General features: G+C 52.6%; 1 protein-coding gene across 3 annotated transcripts in view; it reads right to left on the bottom strand.

Moving 5' to 3' along the window:
• Nucleotides 1–240: 240 nt before the first annotated feature.
• TCF7 (transcription factor 7) overlaps nucleotides 241–18,250 on the bottom strand; it is a 30,933-nt gene continuing 12,923 nt past the window's right edge. Inside the window, exons 4-11 of one of the 3 annotated variants that reach the window (XM_054717826.1) lie at nucleotides 7,964–8,075; nucleotides 7,108–7,195; nucleotides 5,745–5,837; nucleotides 4,381–4,500; nucleotides 3,739–3,901; nucleotides 3,543–3,650; nucleotides 2,985–3,033; nucleotides 241–389 (exon numbers count right to left, since the gene is read on the bottom strand). In XM_054717826.1, coding sequence (XP_054573801.1) covers nucleotides 310–389; nucleotides 2,985–3,033; nucleotides 3,543–3,650; nucleotides 3,739–3,901; nucleotides 4,381–4,500; nucleotides 5,745–5,837; nucleotides 7,108–7,195; nucleotides 7,964–8,075 — 813 coding nt within the window. In that variant the 3' untranslated portion in view covers nucleotides 241–309. Of the gene's footprint in view, nucleotides 413–2,984; nucleotides 3,034–3,542; nucleotides 3,651–3,738; nucleotides 3,902–4,380; nucleotides 4,501–5,744; nucleotides 5,838–7,107; nucleotides 7,196–7,963; nucleotides 8,076–18,250 lie in introns of all 3 variants that reach the window. The other 2 variants (XM_054717827.1, XM_054717828.1) reach the window with 2 other exon arrangements.

Below are 18,250 nucleotides of genomic sequence, written 5' to 3'. Positions count from 1 at the left end.
GGGCCCCTGATCGATTTCCATGTGCTTTGGGGCTCTGTTGCTGCTTCTCAAAGAGTGGGTCCCTGGAGGAGGCCAGGTGTCCTGTGCATGCTAGGCTGCCTGCCTCCGAAATTCCTGTTGCTGTACCTGTGTACTCTGCAGGGCACTGCTGGGGGCCCGTGGGGGCCCAGGGGGCTGGGAGGCTGAGTGCCGCAGAGAGACCTGGTGATGTAGGCGCCGGTTCTGCAGGGCTAGCAAGTAGTGCAGTAGGGAAGTGAGGCAGCAGGAGGTATGAGGGTGAGTCCTGGGGGACTGGGGACCCGGAGCAGCCTAGAGTACTGTCATCGGAAGGAAAGGGGCTGGGGCAGCGGCCTTCTCCGGGTAAGTACCGAATGCATTTCTTTTTCCTCCTAGGAATAGTGAAGAGAGTTATCTGTAAACAGAGGGTGAATTCATAGTCACACACCACAACCAAAAAATGCTGTCCTTGCATAGGCCTAGCTGACCTCCCCTCTCCCCACAGTACTTGGATGTGCTTATCCTGCAGATCTGAATCAGCACTGCACTGCAACTCTGCTGGGATAGGTGCAGTTACCAGCACAACCACATGGTGGCACAGGGACCTTTTGTAGTTGGACCTGTGGGCTGGTTTGTTTTCCAGGAGAGCCTTTGAGCCTCTGCATCATGTATGTTTGTGGGGCTCAGATCGGCATTAAGGCAAGGGGCTCCAATGCTTGTGGCTTCTTGGGCTGAGCAATCTCAGGGCTCAAAGCCAGGTTAGGAGTAGAGAAGGGGAAATAGAAATGAACAGTGATTCTTTGAGTCTTCTCATTCATTCTTATTGAGTTCTCTGGGCCACAATTTCTCTTAATTGTGGAATGGGTAAAAGTAGGACCTTCCCTGAGGACAGGGTTGCCTCCCATCATGTTTATATACACACGCACACACATATTACCCAAGATTTCTCTTTACCCTTTGATAAAGGAGCATGAGGGCACTCTGAGGGGCTGCACAAATATTACTTAGTCAATGAACTAACTGCCTAGACTAGCCTCAGCCTTGGCCCTATCAGGCCTGGCATGAACCTAAACTAGGCAACTTTTAGCCACTTGATAGGCATACCTTTTCATATACACAGGGATATTTCCTGTTATGAGGTGAAACCTTTGTATGGTCCTTTGGTTAGGAATAGCCCTCCTCTCCCTTTCTCTCCAGCCCTCTGATCTCAGTACGTTCAAAATGGTGAATCACTTGGCATCCAGGTTACTCATGATATTCTCTATTATAGTTACCTTATTTTTCTTAGATTTATGGCTCAGGGATCTCAACTTGAAGTGATGGAGCTGGTTGGCCATTATGACTTTCAGGCCTGAGAGCAGGGGCAGAGGCCACCTGAATGGTGTGAGGTTTGGCTACTGAGGACCAACTGGGCCTGGTTAGCACCAAACCATCATTACCAGAGGATCCTAGGCACCAGAACTACCTTCTTGAGTCTGCCTTTCCTTCCCTTCTAGAACATTCTCTCTCCCCCTCCTTCCACTTAGATCCAAGAGATCTTCCCTACAAGATGTGTCAGTACTCATTCCCATTCTTGGGAGGCAAAGGCTCTACAATCTGCAAGTATCCTATGGGGCTGGAGGGCGGGGGGGGAGGCACAGGAAGGCTTATATAAGCCCAGCAGAACATGTGCAGAATCAAGGAAGCAGCTTGAAGCAAAGGGAAGATGGTGGTGGGGACAAACCCACCTGCACGGACCACACCAATCCGTCTGCTGGTTGAGGCCAAAGCGAGCACGGCATTTCTTAGGCGAGCCAGGGTCTGCTCACAGCCATGCCAGAGGGGCAGAGCAGGGCAGAGGGCGAGCAGGCAGGCAGCAGGGCAGAGCAGGGCCCAGAAAGAAGAGGTAACATCAGTGTTAGCTAGTCACAGATACCCCACAGCCCCCACAGGCAGAGGGCCTCTCCATGGCACAGCCAGCCCCAGTGTGAGCCCGAGGGCCCAGAGTCAAGATGTTTGGAAAGGCGGGCATGGCACCCAATTGGGCAGAAGAGGCAATGGGAAGAATGGTGGGGAAGAGAAGGGACCATATCAGGTTAGCTCCTTTCTGTGGCTTGAGGGGCCACTTGTAGTATGGGAGTTGTGGCAGAAGAATCCAGGGATGCCCATGGAGATCCAGATCCAACCTCTTCTTCCTTAGGGCTGCCTCCACCCCAAAACTCCCATTTTATTTTTCAGTTTTGCAAATGCTCTATCTGCCTGACCCATATCTCCTCGTGCTGTAACTTGAACATATACCACACACCTTTCTATATGAAAATTAAAGCCCATTCTGCAACTTCAGAAAAATGGCTGAGGCCTACCCTGCCCTGGTTGTAGCATGTGGGGACAGCACTGTTGAGAAAGTTATTCATAAATGTGGATCAGAGTTGGGGCAGGAATCTATCTACAGGAAGGAGACTTGCAAAAGAGTGTGGGCTCCCTGGGTCCTCTATATAGAGCACTTAGAACCTGCAATGAAAAACAGGGTTTGGGAGTTGGGTACAGTGTGACAAATTGCTGGGCACCAGCCAGCAGGCTGGGTGATTACTGGGCCTAGGCATGGGGCCTGGCTCAGTCTCCAGACAATCTGCTGTCCACCTCAGAACTAACCAGGATGCAGTGTTTGGGTTTAACATGGATGAGACGGTCAGATCCTCACTAACTTTCCCTGACAGGCAAGCTGTGAGCAGGGTAGGATTAGCTAAGGGAGTGTGTGTGTGGGGGGGTGTTGGGCCCACACTGTTGCTACATGAATTGGCTTCTGCTGGTCACCCCTAGGACTTAGTATAGCTGTTCCTAAAGTAGGGATTTGACTTGTGAGATGCCAGGCCTTGTATCCAGAGCCCAGGGCCCAGGCATTGAAGGTTCATGGGCAACTACTCTGCCCTCCCTCTGGGCTAGAGCAGTGATGTGTCACATAGGGACCTGGAGAGGAGCCTCCACTACTGCTGAGGGGAAGGCCTCACCTGTGTTGGATTCTTGGTGCTTTTCTCTGGACCGCCTCTTCTTCTTCCCCTGCAGGGAATAAAGGGAGGGATCCTCAGATGTGGGAGGTGGACACTAATCCCAGTGAGCAAATGGCTGGGATACCTGCAGCCTGCTGCCTAGCCTGGCTGACGCTAGGATTCCAGGCACAGTTTCTTGATTGCAGTTCTTTCTAGGTAATATGAAGCAATTAGGGATTCCCCCTCCCTTTCTCACACTTGTCTCTATTTTGAATGGAAGAGTAACTTCCAGGCCCTTTCCTTCCCTTCTGCTCATGCGTCCCAATCAAATACTGGGAAACAGCCCTAAATGGGAATAGATCCTGAGTAGAAAACAGGACACGGGTCTGCCTTCAGGGGCAACTCCCCTTGCTTGATCCTCTCCTGAGCTAGCCACAGGAGGCCATGTACCCTCCACCAGTTCACCACCTCCCCTCATCTGTGCCTTCAAATAGTCCTTGCTTGCTGAGACTGTGGCCCGGGGCATGGAATCTTGAAGGTTCCCCTACCCATCCCTACTGTGTGTTGTTGGCCACTCACGTAATTGTCCCGCGCTGACCAGCCTGGGTATAGCTGCATGTGCAGCTGCCTCTCCTTGCGGGCCAGCTCGTAATACTTGGCCTGTTCTTCCCGTGACAGTGCGTGCCACTGCAAAGGGGAAGGAGGGGCAGATGGGATGTGTCAGGGAATCAGCAGGCTGTATCACCCCTGCCAGCCCACCTGCCTGTGGCCTCACCCTGCGGCCCAGGATCTGGTTGATGGCAGCACTCTCCTTGAGTGTGCATTCTGCAATAACCTTGGCTCTCATCTCCTTCATGTACAGCATGAAAGCATTGAGTGGCTTCTTGATGGTTGGTTTCTTGGCCTCCTTCTCTGCCTTGGATTCTGCCTGCGTCTTCCTGAGGAACACATGTCCAGATCACTTGGGAGTCCCCACAATGCCCACCTAATGCTACCACCCTGTAGTGCGTTCAGTGCATGTGTAAGTGCATGGATACTAGTGTGTTTTTTTAATGAAATTTTGTTTTTTTGTGTGTGTTTTTTTAGCTGCTCCAAAATGAGTGAGCAGAGTTAAGTATTTGTTCCTTATAGGAATATTGCAGCTAAGTAAGGAAAGTATGTGTAAGGACTTCTCAGCCCCTCCATTCTTGGCTCAGACTAAAGCCTTGTTTCTCACTCCACCCAATCCCTCCTGCTTCTGAGCCTCCAAAAACAGTAGTCCATGGCAGTAGCTACAAAACAGTTTGACCAAAGGCTTCCTCTGGCAGGACTTGGGCTTGGTGGAAGAAATGTGTATCCTGGCTGACAAATAGATGGGAGCCTGAAGTCTGCTCCTCTGCTTCCCCCGCCCCTCCTCACTCTGTGCCTTTTCACTCACAGGCTTCGATCATAAGGCTGTAGTTCCTGCTTCCCTGAGGGGGGCACAATGGCCGGGTGGGGAATGGCTGCTGGGTGACCAGGTACGCTGGAACCTAGCATCAGGGATGGGTGGGTGAACCTAGAGGCAGAAGGAGAGTTAACACTGAGTCAGGTGTGTGCAGGACAGACCCTGGCACACACAGAGGCCCTGCACATTAAACGACAGGTGAACAGATACCCCACCCTCATTGGCTTGCATACAAGTACACTGATACATACAAATACCTGCTCCCAACACATCACAAAGACACCATTGCAAAAATCTATATATTCATCTTTTAGGTGGTTACTAAATTAAGCCCTACATAGCTTTTGAGTCTCCCCTTGTTGTCACCTGCCCTCACCAGCTCAGCCTCAGCCTCATGAGCCTGTGACTACCCTGTGTGCTTCCTCATTCTCCTGACTCTTCTAGGACTCTCTCCACCAACAGCCAGTGTGACCTTTTAAAAACACCTGAGTGCTCCTGACTACGCTTGCTGAAATTCTCCCTTTGCCTAGAGCCCTGCTGACATATCTAGCCCCATCTTTTCTCCCATTTCCCATCACTTCCCACCTCCAGCCATCCCCTGCTACTCAGGAGACCGTTAACCCTTTTCATGAAGCTCTCTATTTCCCATCAAATCTGGCTGAGGTCTCCTTGGGGCTTCCCCATCACTCACAGGGCATAGCCCAATTCAACTGCTGGTGTGGTGTCTATACCTCCTACCCTAGGCGGTGAACTCCATAGGGCTGAAAATATCTGAATTCCTTCTTCCATACTTTGCATACATCTGTCACTAAGAGAGTGAGCTAAATAAAGGGGCTTACATATATATACACACGTCTCCCACTTTACTTTCTTGCTGTTGTATGGCTACCACCCTGCCTCCTGCTGCTTAACTGGTATAAGGGTCTCTGAGCAGGCCAGAGGTTGGAGACACAAGTAAAAAATGCTGCTCAGCTTGGGCGGAGCTCAGGGAATGCCCAGGAGAATTCTGACTAGCCCTTCCCTCAGCAGGGATTCAGAACAGAGGTGAATGCATACAGACCTGCACACGGACTGACTTGCACATGCACAGAGGCAGGAGCACAAGCACACGTGTGCATGTACTGTCTCTGGCTGCTTTGTGATGCTCTGCTGCACAGTTTGGCCTGGATTTAGAACTCTTGCAGTCCCTTTGACTTCATTCTCAGACACAAGGCAGCAAGGTGCTGCAGAATGACAGACAGACGGATGGACAGACAACTAGCACAGGGCAAGCAGTGGCCTGGACATGGCCTTGTGTGGGCATTGAAGCCTGGGCAACAGAAAGCAGGAGCCTGGCTGCAGGGTAGGGGACTCACCTGGGATAGGGGGCGCCAGGGGCTGCAGTGGGGGCAGGGAAGTGCTGTCTATATCCGCAGGAAGGGGACAGGGGATAGAGAGGAGGGCTGGGCCTGTGGTTGGGAGAGACAGCTGTTAGCAGTCTGGCTACTAGGTCTATGTGGGGAAGGACTTCCCTCCATGCTCAGGCCTGACCCATAGATGAGAGACAAATTGGCTTCTGCTTGGACCACTCCAATGTGTGCTTTAAGCATCTGCCACCAGAGGGCAACCTGTGCTGCACCTACTTCCCTCTACGCAGTGGTTCTCAACCTTTCTAATGCCAAGACCCTTTCATACAGTTCCTCATGTTGTGGTGACCCCCAACCATAAAATTATTTTCGTTGCTACTTCATAACTGTAATTTTGCTACTGTTATGAATCGTAATGTAAATAACTGTGTTTTCCGATGGTCTTAGGCGACCCTGCTAGCGATTCTCAACCTGTGGGTTGCGACCCTGCTAGCGGTTCTCTCTGGGGATCAGCAGCTTCTTCAGCAGTGCTTTTCTGGTGGTGCCCAGATCCTTGCCTGGCAAGTTCAAACCTGGAGGTACTCATGGTTTGTATTCAGAGTGGAACTTTGTCCAAGGAGAATCTAGAAATAGAGGAATCAGCTTAACTTGGATGAAGGGCAAGTAGAAAGGGACAGGTGGGCCTCTAGATTGGGCCTTTGACCTACCCTGTCTTCCTGGGAAGCCAAGCTTTCCTGATGTTAAGTGATTGTCCCAGGCCAGAGAGGCTAAAGACCTGCCCAAATCACACTGCGGTTGCTGAGCAAAGGGCCAATTAGCCTGCCAGACCCAACTCAAGCCGAAGACAGGCCTTTTGGCCCACAGTTAGGCCTACTGACTTGGGATCCAGGCTGGCTTTTCCTGGCCCAGCTTTAATAGGCTCTCCAAGCAGACACAATTGAGGCAAGGAGGGACCCTGCCCCTCAAGCAACTCAGCCAAGGAAGGGTCCAGCCAGCAGTAGGCATTGAGGTGAGTGGGAAGTATCCTTCTGCCCACGAGAAGCAACAACCTCTCTTATGGCCATTCATGCTGTTATCTCCCTGCTCAGGCCTACCTTTTCTTCCTCACATGAATGGCCCTGAACAGTCCAAGGTTCTCTCATTTAAGTCTCAGACAGTGAAGCAGAGTTCAAGGGTGGCAGAGCTGGGACTGTAGCCTAGTCTCCAGTCTTGCCAAAGGGAATATGTCAGGCTACCTGAGGAATGATAAAGCTGCTGGCCAGCTCTGGTATGTATATAGAATTGGCAGCAGTGTGTTCAGCACAGGATGGAAAAAAGGACAGGTAAGAATCTAAATAAGAAGGTGCCCCTTTCCCATTGGGCCCACACTCACCAGCTCACAGTGTGGGGGAGCTGTCCCATGCTGCCTGAGGTCAGAGAGTAGAAGCCAGAGATGTCAGAGGTCTGCAGAGGCCTGTGAACTACAGTGAAGAGGGCCAAGTGAGCTAGCCTGACTCGGAGACCAGGCCACTTTAGCTACTTACTGCATTCTAGAGCTTCCTGTGGGGGCCTCCTAAGATCCCACCCTCCATGTTAGGGTACCAGACATATGGCTTTGTTCAGGACTACCCCAGTGTGATAACAGTGCTGCGTTTACAGGCTAGGGAACCAAAGGCAGAAGGGCTGGGTGACTTGCCTAAGGACACTGGCTGGTCAGTGGCAGAGTTGGAGTCATTCAGGAATGGGAGGCCAGGCCTTGCCACTGATAGTTGGGGCCTCTACTGCATTCCCCCCCTCCCCCCGTGCCCCGAGTCTGGGGGAACCTGGCCTGTGGAGCCAGGGTTTCAAGCACCCCCTTTGAGTCAGCAGGTTTCCCACAGTCGACAGTGGCTGATTTCAGAATGACTTTGCCTGAGGCTGAGGTGAATCAGCCATCACAACCACCACTTTCCATTTTCTCACTGGGGGAGGGTACAGCTACAAGTTTTATAGTTAATCAGCTTTACACAGATGCCTGCTCTCATACTGGCATTGGAAGGTCACTCAGGATTTAGGTTCCTACCTCAACTTGAAGCCTTCAAATTCTGACCTGGCACCATCTCCCCCAGCCCTCTGGTACCTCCAAGATCCCCTGATCCACTTTTCTGGCATCTAGGAGGGCCCCGATTTTGCACAGCACTAGGTTCTCTAGTTGTAAAAAGGGCCCAACCACTTGTCTCATTGGGCCCCTCCCCATCCCAGATCTGTACCTTGCTTCTGGTTGATTTCGGCCGGTGCAGGTGTGGGGTGTGGGCTGCTGAAATGTTCATAGAGAGGAGAGAGTTGGGTGACGCCATGGGCAGGCTGACTGGCCTTGTTGTGCTGAAAAAATGAGGAGGATGGATGATTGTGGGGAGACCTGAGGCAGGAAGGCACAGGGCTTGGGGCTATAGCTGTGTGTGGGGGCAGCCCAATTGTCAAAGGAAAATGGGAGTGGTCAAAACCACAGTCCTCATAGGAGGGGGTACCACCCAAACCAGGCTTCGTCCAGTGATCCAGCCCTCATGCCCACCTCCCCCTCTCCAGAACTTGCTCAAGCTATCCCACCTCGTAGGGAGTGTGCACTCAATTCCAAGAGGCACATCTCCCCTGTCCACGAAATTCTTGCTGCCTCCCAGTTTCAGAGATACTCCAGTTTCTTTGAGGCCCTATGACTTGCTCACAGCCTCTAGGCCGATACATCAGGATGTGGTCTGAGGAGCTTGCTTTCCTCCTCCAGCCCCCAGACTAGGGGTCCTGACTCTGATCTTCTGTGCCACCTCAGGCTTAATAGGATTTGTTGACACAGGCAAGAGCCCCCACTCAGCCCTCTAATTCAGGGGAGGGCCCAAGTGGGGCCAGGCTTCCCCCAGGGCCAACCCACCCAACCCCACACTTCCTGTTTGCTCACACCACAGGACTCTTACTTTTCATACTAGTCACATGGATCTGTCATGAGATGACTCAGGCCGAGATGGGGGCTCCCCGTGCGACCCAAGCATTGGGAGTTGTTGCTCAGGGCCAAGGCCCAGCTCTAAATATCCTCAGCACACATCTGTATGGGCCAAGGCCCTGGAGACATCATCTACAATTGAGGCCCAACTTCCACTCAGAAAAGTCCGTCTGTGGGGATGCTGGGAGCACTGATGAGTGACTTCTGACCCATGGCACAGAAGGAATAGGATATCTCTGGGGCAAGACTATGAGAGGTTGTGGCCCTGTGGGTGAAATCTCCTACTAGTGGAATTTAGCCCGACTCCTTAACATCTCGGCCCCAGGTTTCTTGGCACTGGCTGTTGGGGTCCAGGGTGAGGCTACAGGGAAGATGGGGGTATGAACTGCATAGTTAAAGTGTGAGGTTACCAGGTGGGCACAGGCTCCCATACCTCCCAGCAACAGTCCTGGCCTCCATCATTCCTACATTCCTGCCTCCATGGAAGCTTGAGGCTGGGCTATAAATTGCATCCTTCCCCTCAGGGCTTGGGGTAGGTACTGACACCGCCACCTATCAGTCTCCTGCTCATCTGCCCACCAGGAGCAACCTTAATCCCAGAGCTAATTAGCCTGCCTTTTGTCCTCATGCAGACAGGGGTAGATGTCCCAATAGCAGTGGCTCCTCCTTTGCAACTGGCGTATATATGGCACCTGAGCTCGATGCCTTACCTCTGACTGGAGCCCTCCAGGCCTCCTTGGGCAGGGCAGGTGAGCCTCCCTCTGTCACTCCCAGGGAGGGCTCTCTGCTGTGAACTTGAGGAAGAGTGGGCCAACCATGTTCAGATCCTATTTCTAACATGTGTGGCCTTCGAGAACTTATTACAATATCTGAGCATACATTTCCAGACAATACCCAAGAGTTCAATTACTTAAGTATCAGGCAATGAGGAAGGGACATGTAGGAAGCCTCTTTTTCATCCTACAGAGCCTTCACAGGTGCAGAGGAAATGCTACTCATAATGTTTCCCTACACTCTGGTGCTGGACCCCACACAGGCCAGACACTTAGACCTGATTATGCCAAGTGGGGTTGGGGGGTTGAGGGAAGGGGAGTGTTGCCTAGAGATGGCAGGCATGCCTGGCAGTCCACTGGCAGCATCACCTGGGGAGGGTAATCTCGTGCCAATCTCAGGCTTTCTTTTATTTCCAGCACTGAGCTCAGACACAACTGTGACAGTTTGGGAGTATGTGTGGGAATGGAAGGTGGGATGTAGGATCATCAGGCCTGCAGGAGGCTGGAAAGAGGAGTGGGCTGGGACAGCTGTGGGGTATGTGGATGCATGTGAAATCCCTTCATATACTTAGTACCAGTCACAGGCCAGGCACTGTGCCAAACACTTTGCAAGCCCAGTCTCATTCCTATCAGGGTATCTACTGGCTCTCATTTCTCACATCTGTAAATCCTCACCCAGCTACTGCCTCATGTTTCTTTCCCCTTTTTATTGAAAACCTCAACAGATCTGTCCGCATTCAATTCTCCAATTCTCAGCTCTCGTCCTCTCTTCAACCTAGCTAGTCTCTTGTCCTATCACTTCACCAGATGACTCTTGCCAAGGTCTCCATGACTTCCATGTTGCTGATCTTAGTGGTCACTTCTCAGTCTTCATGTTACCTTCATGTCATCTCAGCGGCACTGGACACACTGATTTCTCCCTCCTCCTCGAAACAGTTTCTTCATTAGTCTTCCACAATGGAATTCCACACTTGCTTTAGCATCTTCATCTGATGACTCCACATTTATATCTCCAGCCCTAACTTCTCCTAGGAACTCCCCTCTCCAAATGCTTACTCAAAAACTCTACTCAGAGGTCTAAAATGCTACCCAGACTCAATATGTCCAAAGCAAAACCTTTGACTTTCTGCCCCAAATGCTCCTTTCCATCTTCCTCAATTAATGGCAACTCCATTCTTCCAGATGATCAGACCAAATACCTTGGAGTCATCCGTGACTCTTCTTTTTCTCTCACACCCATATCCAGTTTGTCAGCAAATCCTAATGGCTCTACTTTCAAAATATACCTAGAATCCAACCACATCCTCCCTCCTCCTGATCCCCTACCAAGTCCATGCTACAGCCACTTCTCACCTGGATGACTGCAGCAGCCTCCTGCCCCCTCAGCCAGGCCTCCATCTGGCAGGCACATAAATCAGATCACATCCTCCTCTGCCTCAAGCCTCTAATGGCCTTACCTGGGCCTACAAAGCTCTACATGATTAGGCCCCTCTCCCTCTCTAACCCTATTACCTTGCCCTCTCTTTCTCACACTCTATATGCCAAGGACTTCCCATAGGTACTTTGGCCTCCAACCTCCTTCTCTAATTACTCCAGTGATAATTTTAAAGTGTACCATGAGGTGAAGTGAGTGAGTTGGGAAGCTCATCTCAAGGCTCACTGACCTTTTACTGATCTTTTCACTATGGGATCCTGGGCCAGTTTGCCCCTTGTAAAAGGAGGATGAGAATATCAGCCCTGCCTACCTCACTGGTCATAGATGCAAAAACCCTGCTTTATCCTAAAATTTTTAGGAGCTGGAGCCGAGGGCCTATAAAGGTAGGAAGCTTCCTGGAAACCTCTGGGGCCTTTTGATCCTGATAGGTTCCTAGGATAGTGGTAGCCAGACAGCATCAGCCCTGACTAGGCTTCATGGAAGTCAGGAGACTGAGCCTCAGGGTCCACTCCCTCAAGAACTTGGGACCCTGGTGGCAGTCATTCCACCATTCACTGCCTGAGGGCACAAATGCCTGGCACCCTGGCCCAAAAGGTGGAATGAACACCCTCCACACCACAGGGGACTTCTGAGTCTAAGATCTTGCTTCCGAGAAGACCTGACATCCAGCCCTGGCTCTGGCTCTTCGGCGCTCAGGGCTGCAAGCCTGGCTTCTGGGTGGGCAGCTCTGACCCTGGGAAGTCTTAGGAGCAGAGCCTAAGACTTCCAAGGTGCCAGCTCTAGGAAGACAGTCCACTCTACCTGGAGCAAGGTTGGGCCGGAGAGTTGTTGGCTCCACACCAAGTTTCTGGGCAAACCACCCTCCCTGAGGAGGGCTAGAGCTGACCCTCCTTGGCCAGGCTGGTTAAGCCCTAGGTTGCAGCACAGCTCAGGCTAGGCCTAGGAAACCACAGAATTCAGCTCAGCCTACAGCCTCTGGCCTACTATGTGTGACAGGAGCAGTGGGGTGGGGCGTGGGGCGTTGTCTGGTGGACAAAGGGTTCGTCCTGTCTACCAGCCTTCCCTGGGAACTAGGGAAAAGCCTCATTAAACAGGAGCCTGCAGCCAAAGCACAGGAGAATTGCCAGGTGGGCAGGGGTAGGGCAGAGCCTGCCAGCAGCTGGAGGCACTGAGATGGCCAGGGCTCCAGGGTAGGGCATTGAGGGCCTGGCCAGTCCTTCCCACGTTCATGCAGGCTGCCCTTTAGCTTCACTCTCCAACCCCCTCCATGTCTAGTGGTGGTAGCCAGGGGGAACTGTCTGGCACAGGGCCCAGTGTCTCATACCCCTCTCAGCCAGTGGAACGTCCCGCTCCACGGCCTCAGCACAAGGTTGTCCCACGGCCAGGCTGCCCAGACAACAGGGTGGGGTTGCCTAAGGCTTGGGTTGTGTATGGAAGCCCAGTGACGGGGAGCTTTCCTCCTCTCCTTTACCTACCTGGTGTTGACTGTGCCCAGCCTCCAAGGGAAGGAGGCCTGGGTCAGTTGTCCCCACCAGACCCTGAGCATTGTGATGGTGTAACCTCATCTTTCTTACCTCTGAGGGCAGTGTGTTGAGCACAGAGCGGGACACTCATTAAGTGCTCACAGTTGGCTAGACTGTATAAATGAATAAGAGACTCAATAGCAGTCCATAGTCCTTGATCAGGACACTCTAGGACCCCTGTTCTTGTTCTTTGCCTTTGCCTGTAGTCCGCCCTTCTCCCAGAACCGCTCTCCCATCCTCCCAGATGGTTCCAGCACTCAACCCTGGGGCTGGGAAGCCATGTCTGCTACAGTCTCAGCGGAGGTGGTCCTTCCTACTGCTGCATTGCTCTTACTGCTCTTGCCCTGCCGAACTCAAAATCTTGTCCCAGAGGTGGTCCTCATCCTTCTGGGGTATTTTCATTAGCCATGACTGGAAATTCCTTACTGTGGTGCCCCAGCATGCCCTCCTCTCCTCTTCTTGAGCAGGATGGAGGCAGGAAGGGGCCCAAGGGCAGGGCAAGGCTGGGCAGGCACAGGTGGAAATGAAGGACTCCTGAGGTAGATCTCCTCTGCTCTGAAGTTGAGCTTGGGCCTGGCTGGCTGGCTCCCCCCTCCCTTCCTAACCCCCCCTTAACTTCCTGCAGGCTCAGGTGAAAAATAAACACAGTCGGCATTTTCCCTGCAGACCGCAGCGGTCTGCTCACAGGCTGTGCGCACCCTGAGAGCCCTTGCCACCGCCAGCAGAGAAACTCCCTCGCCTCTGACGGTTGACTCTGAAAACCCCCAAACGCTTGAGCCCCACAACACTTTCCCAGTGAAGAAAGTTGCTGCTTCCTCTACCCTCAAGACAGAGGTTGAGGAGAATGTGGGGCTGACCAGGTCCTCCCAAGAAGGCCTCCCTGTGGCAGAGGCTGTGTCAGGAAAAACACCCACCCCCTACCACCCCCCCCGCGCCACACACACACACACACACACACACACACACACACACACACCAGAATTCTTGGTTGCTATTGGCAGACACATTCAATCAAGATATATTTACTAAGCTCCTACTGTGTGCCATGCAAAAGAATGTTCCAGGCTGAGAGAACAAGCATATGTTAATGACAGGTGAGTGTTTACCATGTGCTAGGCATAGCTCTGAGCACCTTACAGAGTTCAACTCATACTCCTAAAACAAACCTATGATATCGGTACAATTATTCCCATTTGATGGATGAGGAAAGTTGGGCACAGAGAGGTTATATAGCTTGCTCAAGGTCACACAGCTAGTAAGTGGCAGAGCTTGGATTCTACCCATTGTACTGCAAAGGTTCTATGGCTATTACGGACAGAACAAGGGGGAACAAGGGAGGGAGTCCCAGTCCTAAAGCCACTGTCCCCTTTCTCCAGCCTGGTTGGTCCGAGTTACCAGAGCCAGTGATTCCCTGATCCTAAAAATGTTCCAGCAGGTTCCTGTTATTGGGGTTCTGGCCACACCCCCTGCCTGCTTGCAGGTGATCAATGGACATGGCCCCTAGAGCCCTAGCCCACATCACTATGGCACAGCCACATCCCAGCCATGCCCCACTGCTCAGGCCTACTCTTCTCCTAGCAGGTGCCCAGCTCTTCCTCTTAGCATCTTTACCTATTCCTTCCTCCCTCCTCTCACAACTTCCTATACTTCCTTCTGCTCTTTGCCAGGCTGGCTCCTCATACTGACCTCAGGCTAAGGGTCACTTCCTTGGAAAGGACCGTGACTTGGGTGGGGTTCCAAAAGCCCAGCATGCAGAGATGCCCATGTGGTCAGAGGTCAGCCTGGAGAGCCTGGAAGGCAGAATTGGCTTGTAAATCATCTCTTCCTGTCCAGGTTCTGAGCATAGTCACTAAGACTTGTTGAATGAAGGCCTCTAGAATCCCCAGTGCCCCTGAGAATCTTTGCATGCCTCACTTACTCATCTGTCAGGAGCTGACTTCATTCTCTCAACTCCTGGCTCCTTGGGGTTCCCAATGTCTGCTGTGGAGCTAGGGAGAGGTCCTTGGGGACAAGCCCTGAGAAGGAGTGTCAGATCCACACCTTGAGCCTCTGTTCCTTCTATGGCAGGGCCTGACCAGACAGAAAGGTGGGCTATTGATAGTTACTATTCTCTCCACCACGGCACAGAAAAGAAATCTATAATAATAAAAGCATAATATGCTAAATTAGACTGGACGGCCTTCCAGATGAAGCCGTGGATGAAGCTGCGGTGGCGGGGGCCAAGGCAGAGGCAGCCGCTGCGGTGGTGGGGGCCGAGCCCCTTGCATGAATTTCGTACATCAGGCCTCTAGTAGTATAAATGTCACATGTGATGCCAGACAGCCACTCTCATCTCTCCCATCCTTTCACTGCTCCAGCCACTGAGGGCCATGCTGTTTCCTCTGCCTGGAGAACTCTCCCCCTCTGGGCTTATCCAATTCCCATCTATCTTTCAGGACTCATCATAAATGAGACTTCTTTATGGAAACTTCTCCTACCCTCCCCATTTGAGCAGGAGTCCCCTGCTAAGGCCCACTGACTATAGCACTGACTCGACTTTGCTGTAAGTGTCTGTTCACCTGTCTGTCTTCATGCCCTCCCTGAGGTCTGAGATTGTACCCTGCTCTATTTCTATTATGTAAATTAAAGCTAGGCCCTCAAAGTTGTGTCTCTAGCACTGTGATGGGTGCCCCACCCAGTGTGAGCCAGTGTTTAGGGGAGATGTGCCAGCACTGGACAGAGCACCTTGGCTGGAGCTGGGCACAGGGTCAGTAGCTCACAGGAAGATGGGAGTAGCTGAGGCCAGTGCTTAGAGTCAGGGACATCCTGCCTGGCACCTGAGGCCCTAAACCTCCTCCTACCCTGACTTCTGCCTGCCTGCAATACCTCTGGGAGTCAGAATGACCAGAGCCAGGGCCACCACTAGTTCAAATGGTACCTTTGTGCTAATTAGAAAAAGTATCCCTTCCTCTGAGACACCCAGGCCCATGACAGGACACATGATTTGGGGGAGCATACTGCAGCCTGGGTTTCAATTCCTTGGCCCAGCTCCCTAATGATTTTGGTTCTATCATAGTAGCCCTACTCAAAAGGCCCCCTCCAGTTCACTTCTCTTCCCCACATTGCCAGGAGCCAGGCTTGTCAGCTCTGAGCCAGGCTCCATCCATAGCCTGGCTGTGAGCATCTATTTACTCAGACCTCGATCAGTTCTTCTGGACTCCTCTCCCAGCTCCAGGCAGCCCCACAGCTACCTCAGACTTTGTGTCTGGAGCTGGGGTCCACTGTCCAGTGCCACTGGTGCCTAAATTAAGTGCTAAGGATTTTGGCCGGTTGCTGAGTGGGAAGCTCCCCCAAGTCCTGGGACCAAGAGAATGAACTTTCCAGAGGGAGGCAGGTACCCCAAAATCTTCCAAAGGGGACTCCCCTGCATATCAAGTGGGCCTCAATTTGTGGACTCCTCCAGACCCCACTTCTGCAGATATACCCCCAGCTGGGCTCATGCCCTTTTATCCTCAGCCCCCGCTCTGAGCCCTGCTGCCCAGGACATGGTGCTCTCCAGAGGACAGCCCGAAAGCTCCCCACCCACAGCATACTGGATGTCTTGTGCCAGACGCCCACCCCAGACCATGGAGCCGTGGCCGAATCGTCTGTGGAGCTACAGGGCTGGAGGTTGGCTGGGCCACACCCTCGTGGACCAGGAGGCTTTGGTCCTGCCTGCCAGCACAGGACTGTTGCCATGGTTGCACAGAGCCCTGCCAGGTGCGTGTGACCAGTCCACCAGCTGCCTGGCCTCGACATCAGATAACGGGGCCCTGCCACAGCAGAGGTGAGGACTGGGTCCCTGCATACAGCTTTGGCAAACCACAGGCCTGCTCTAGACCCAGCCCAGCCGAGGCACCCTCGGAGCTAGCTGAGCCTCGTGAGTTGAGTGGCCTGGCCCACAGCCTCCAGCGGTTTCTATGCATTCGTTTGTGTTTTCCTTCCTCCTCGTTGAGGTGAACGCCCCTCAGGACAGGATGTTTTTAGAGGAAAATACAAGCTTCCGGGAGCTGCTGCAGCCGAGCTGCTAGCTGATGCTACCGACATACTGTCTGGGGACTCTGCAGCAGCCCCGAGGCTGGGCACCTCCCACCCCCAGGTAGTCGCTCACTGGGTAGTTGCCCAGTCATCCAAGAGCCCACTGTGTGCTGAGGCAGGCTAGGACACAACCTAAGAGCTCAGCCTGTCTTTGGCAGTAGGGACATCAAGGCTCTGGGGAAGGAGGCATTTGAGGAGCTCAGAGATTTTGGTCCCCTGGGAGCAAAACCATAAGACTTTGTAGAAAAGGCAGGAAGAAACCAGCAGAGGTACAGGTTTAGAGATGGCAGCCCCCACTACTAAAAGCTGACTGTGTGCCTAACACCTTGCAGAGTTCTGTGCCCCACCAGAGTCCCACCAGTCTTCCCAACCACTCTGTGACTGTGCAGATTTTGCAGGTGGGGAAAGGGAAACCCAGAGAGGTCTCTCAGCAAGTAGTGACAGATCTGGATTTGAATCCAGCCCTTTGCGGTTCCTGGCCAAAGATCTTTACCACCCGGCAACAGACCTCACAGATTAGCTGGTAGTGTGCCAGCATGGAGACCAAGGAGCCAGTGTTCCCAAATTCCTCTCTCCCCCACACTGGGTCTCTAGCCCACTGGGGAGCTGGGACCACCAATTCTGCCAGCAACTCCTTGCCAAGAACCTTTCTTGGAACAAACTAACTGGCAGCTTGGCTGTGACCTCCACTTAGCCTTATGTGAAGGGTGCCATGACCCTGTCCTTGAATGATTTTGGTTCTAACATAAAGGACTAAAGGAAAAACAAGAGGTTATCCTCCCTCAGGGTCTGGCTGTGCTCTCCCCCTCCACATGCCAGGAGGGGTCGGATAGCCACTGGGGTGTCTCTCCATAGAGCTTATCTAGAAGGGTAAGTGTGCTGCCTAGGAGTGAGAGCCAGGAGAGCCTTGGCCAGGCCCAGAAACTCGGAGGCTGATGGTCAGCAATGGCTCGAGAGTGGAAGGGACAGACTTGGAGATCTCATCTCCAGCCTTGGCACTGTAACCCTAGCCAGAGTCATTCCAGCCAGCTTCTGAGGATCAAGGGTGTCTGAGTTGCCTGGCCTGTACTAGTCCCAGGACAGTTCTGCCTTGGGCCACAGGCAGGAAACTCACTCAAGTCTAACTATTGCCAGTTAAGGACCTTGGGGCTCTGCCTGGACTCAGAGGAAGGGAGTGCAAGCAAGGAAGGGAAAGGAGCTGCTGGAGGCTTCAGGCCCCAGTGCTTCCACCCAAGCCCCTCCTGCCCAGTGTGAGTGGGGGAGGAGGGCAGGGCTGCCAACTGCCACAGGGCCCCTCTGTGGTGGAGCTCCCTAATGAGGTTGAGTTAGGGGTTCCCAAACCACACCAAGCAGCTCTTACAGATACACACCTGAGTGTAACAGTATAAAAATACAGGGGAGAGGGTGAATGCCAAATTGCTGGGGGTGAGGTGTGGGGAGGGATGGAACAAGGGTGCCAAGGAGACCCAGCTGTAACTATAAACTCATTTTTAAAAAACTGAGTGGAGAGATAAATTGTCTAAGAGGCAAGGAAGCATGGCAGTTAAGGGCAGTAAAAACAAGTAGATGCCTGGGTTTAAATCCCTCTTCCAGCATTTATAAGGTGCAAGTCTCTCCATGCCTCAGGTTCCCCAACTGTACCATCGCTATACCTCACTGGATTGATGTCAGGATTAAGGGAGTTAATAATGACAAACTCAAGCGCGTCCCTGGACCAAGGCTTTTCAGGAAAGCCAGCCTTTGTGCCAGGCTGGGGCTGCTGTCCCTCTGTTTCCTTT

Source organism: Eptesicus fuscus, chromosome 6 (assembly GCF_027574615.1).
Source record: "Eptesicus fuscus isolate TK198812 chromosome 6, DD_ASM_mEF_20220401, whole genome shotgun sequence".
Lineage (NCBI taxonomy): Eukaryota > Metazoa > Chordata > Mammalia > Chiroptera > Vespertilionidae > Eptesicus > Eptesicus fuscus.
Note: the sequence above shows the minus strand (reverse complement) of the source record. Positions and strands in the feature narration are given on the sequence as shown.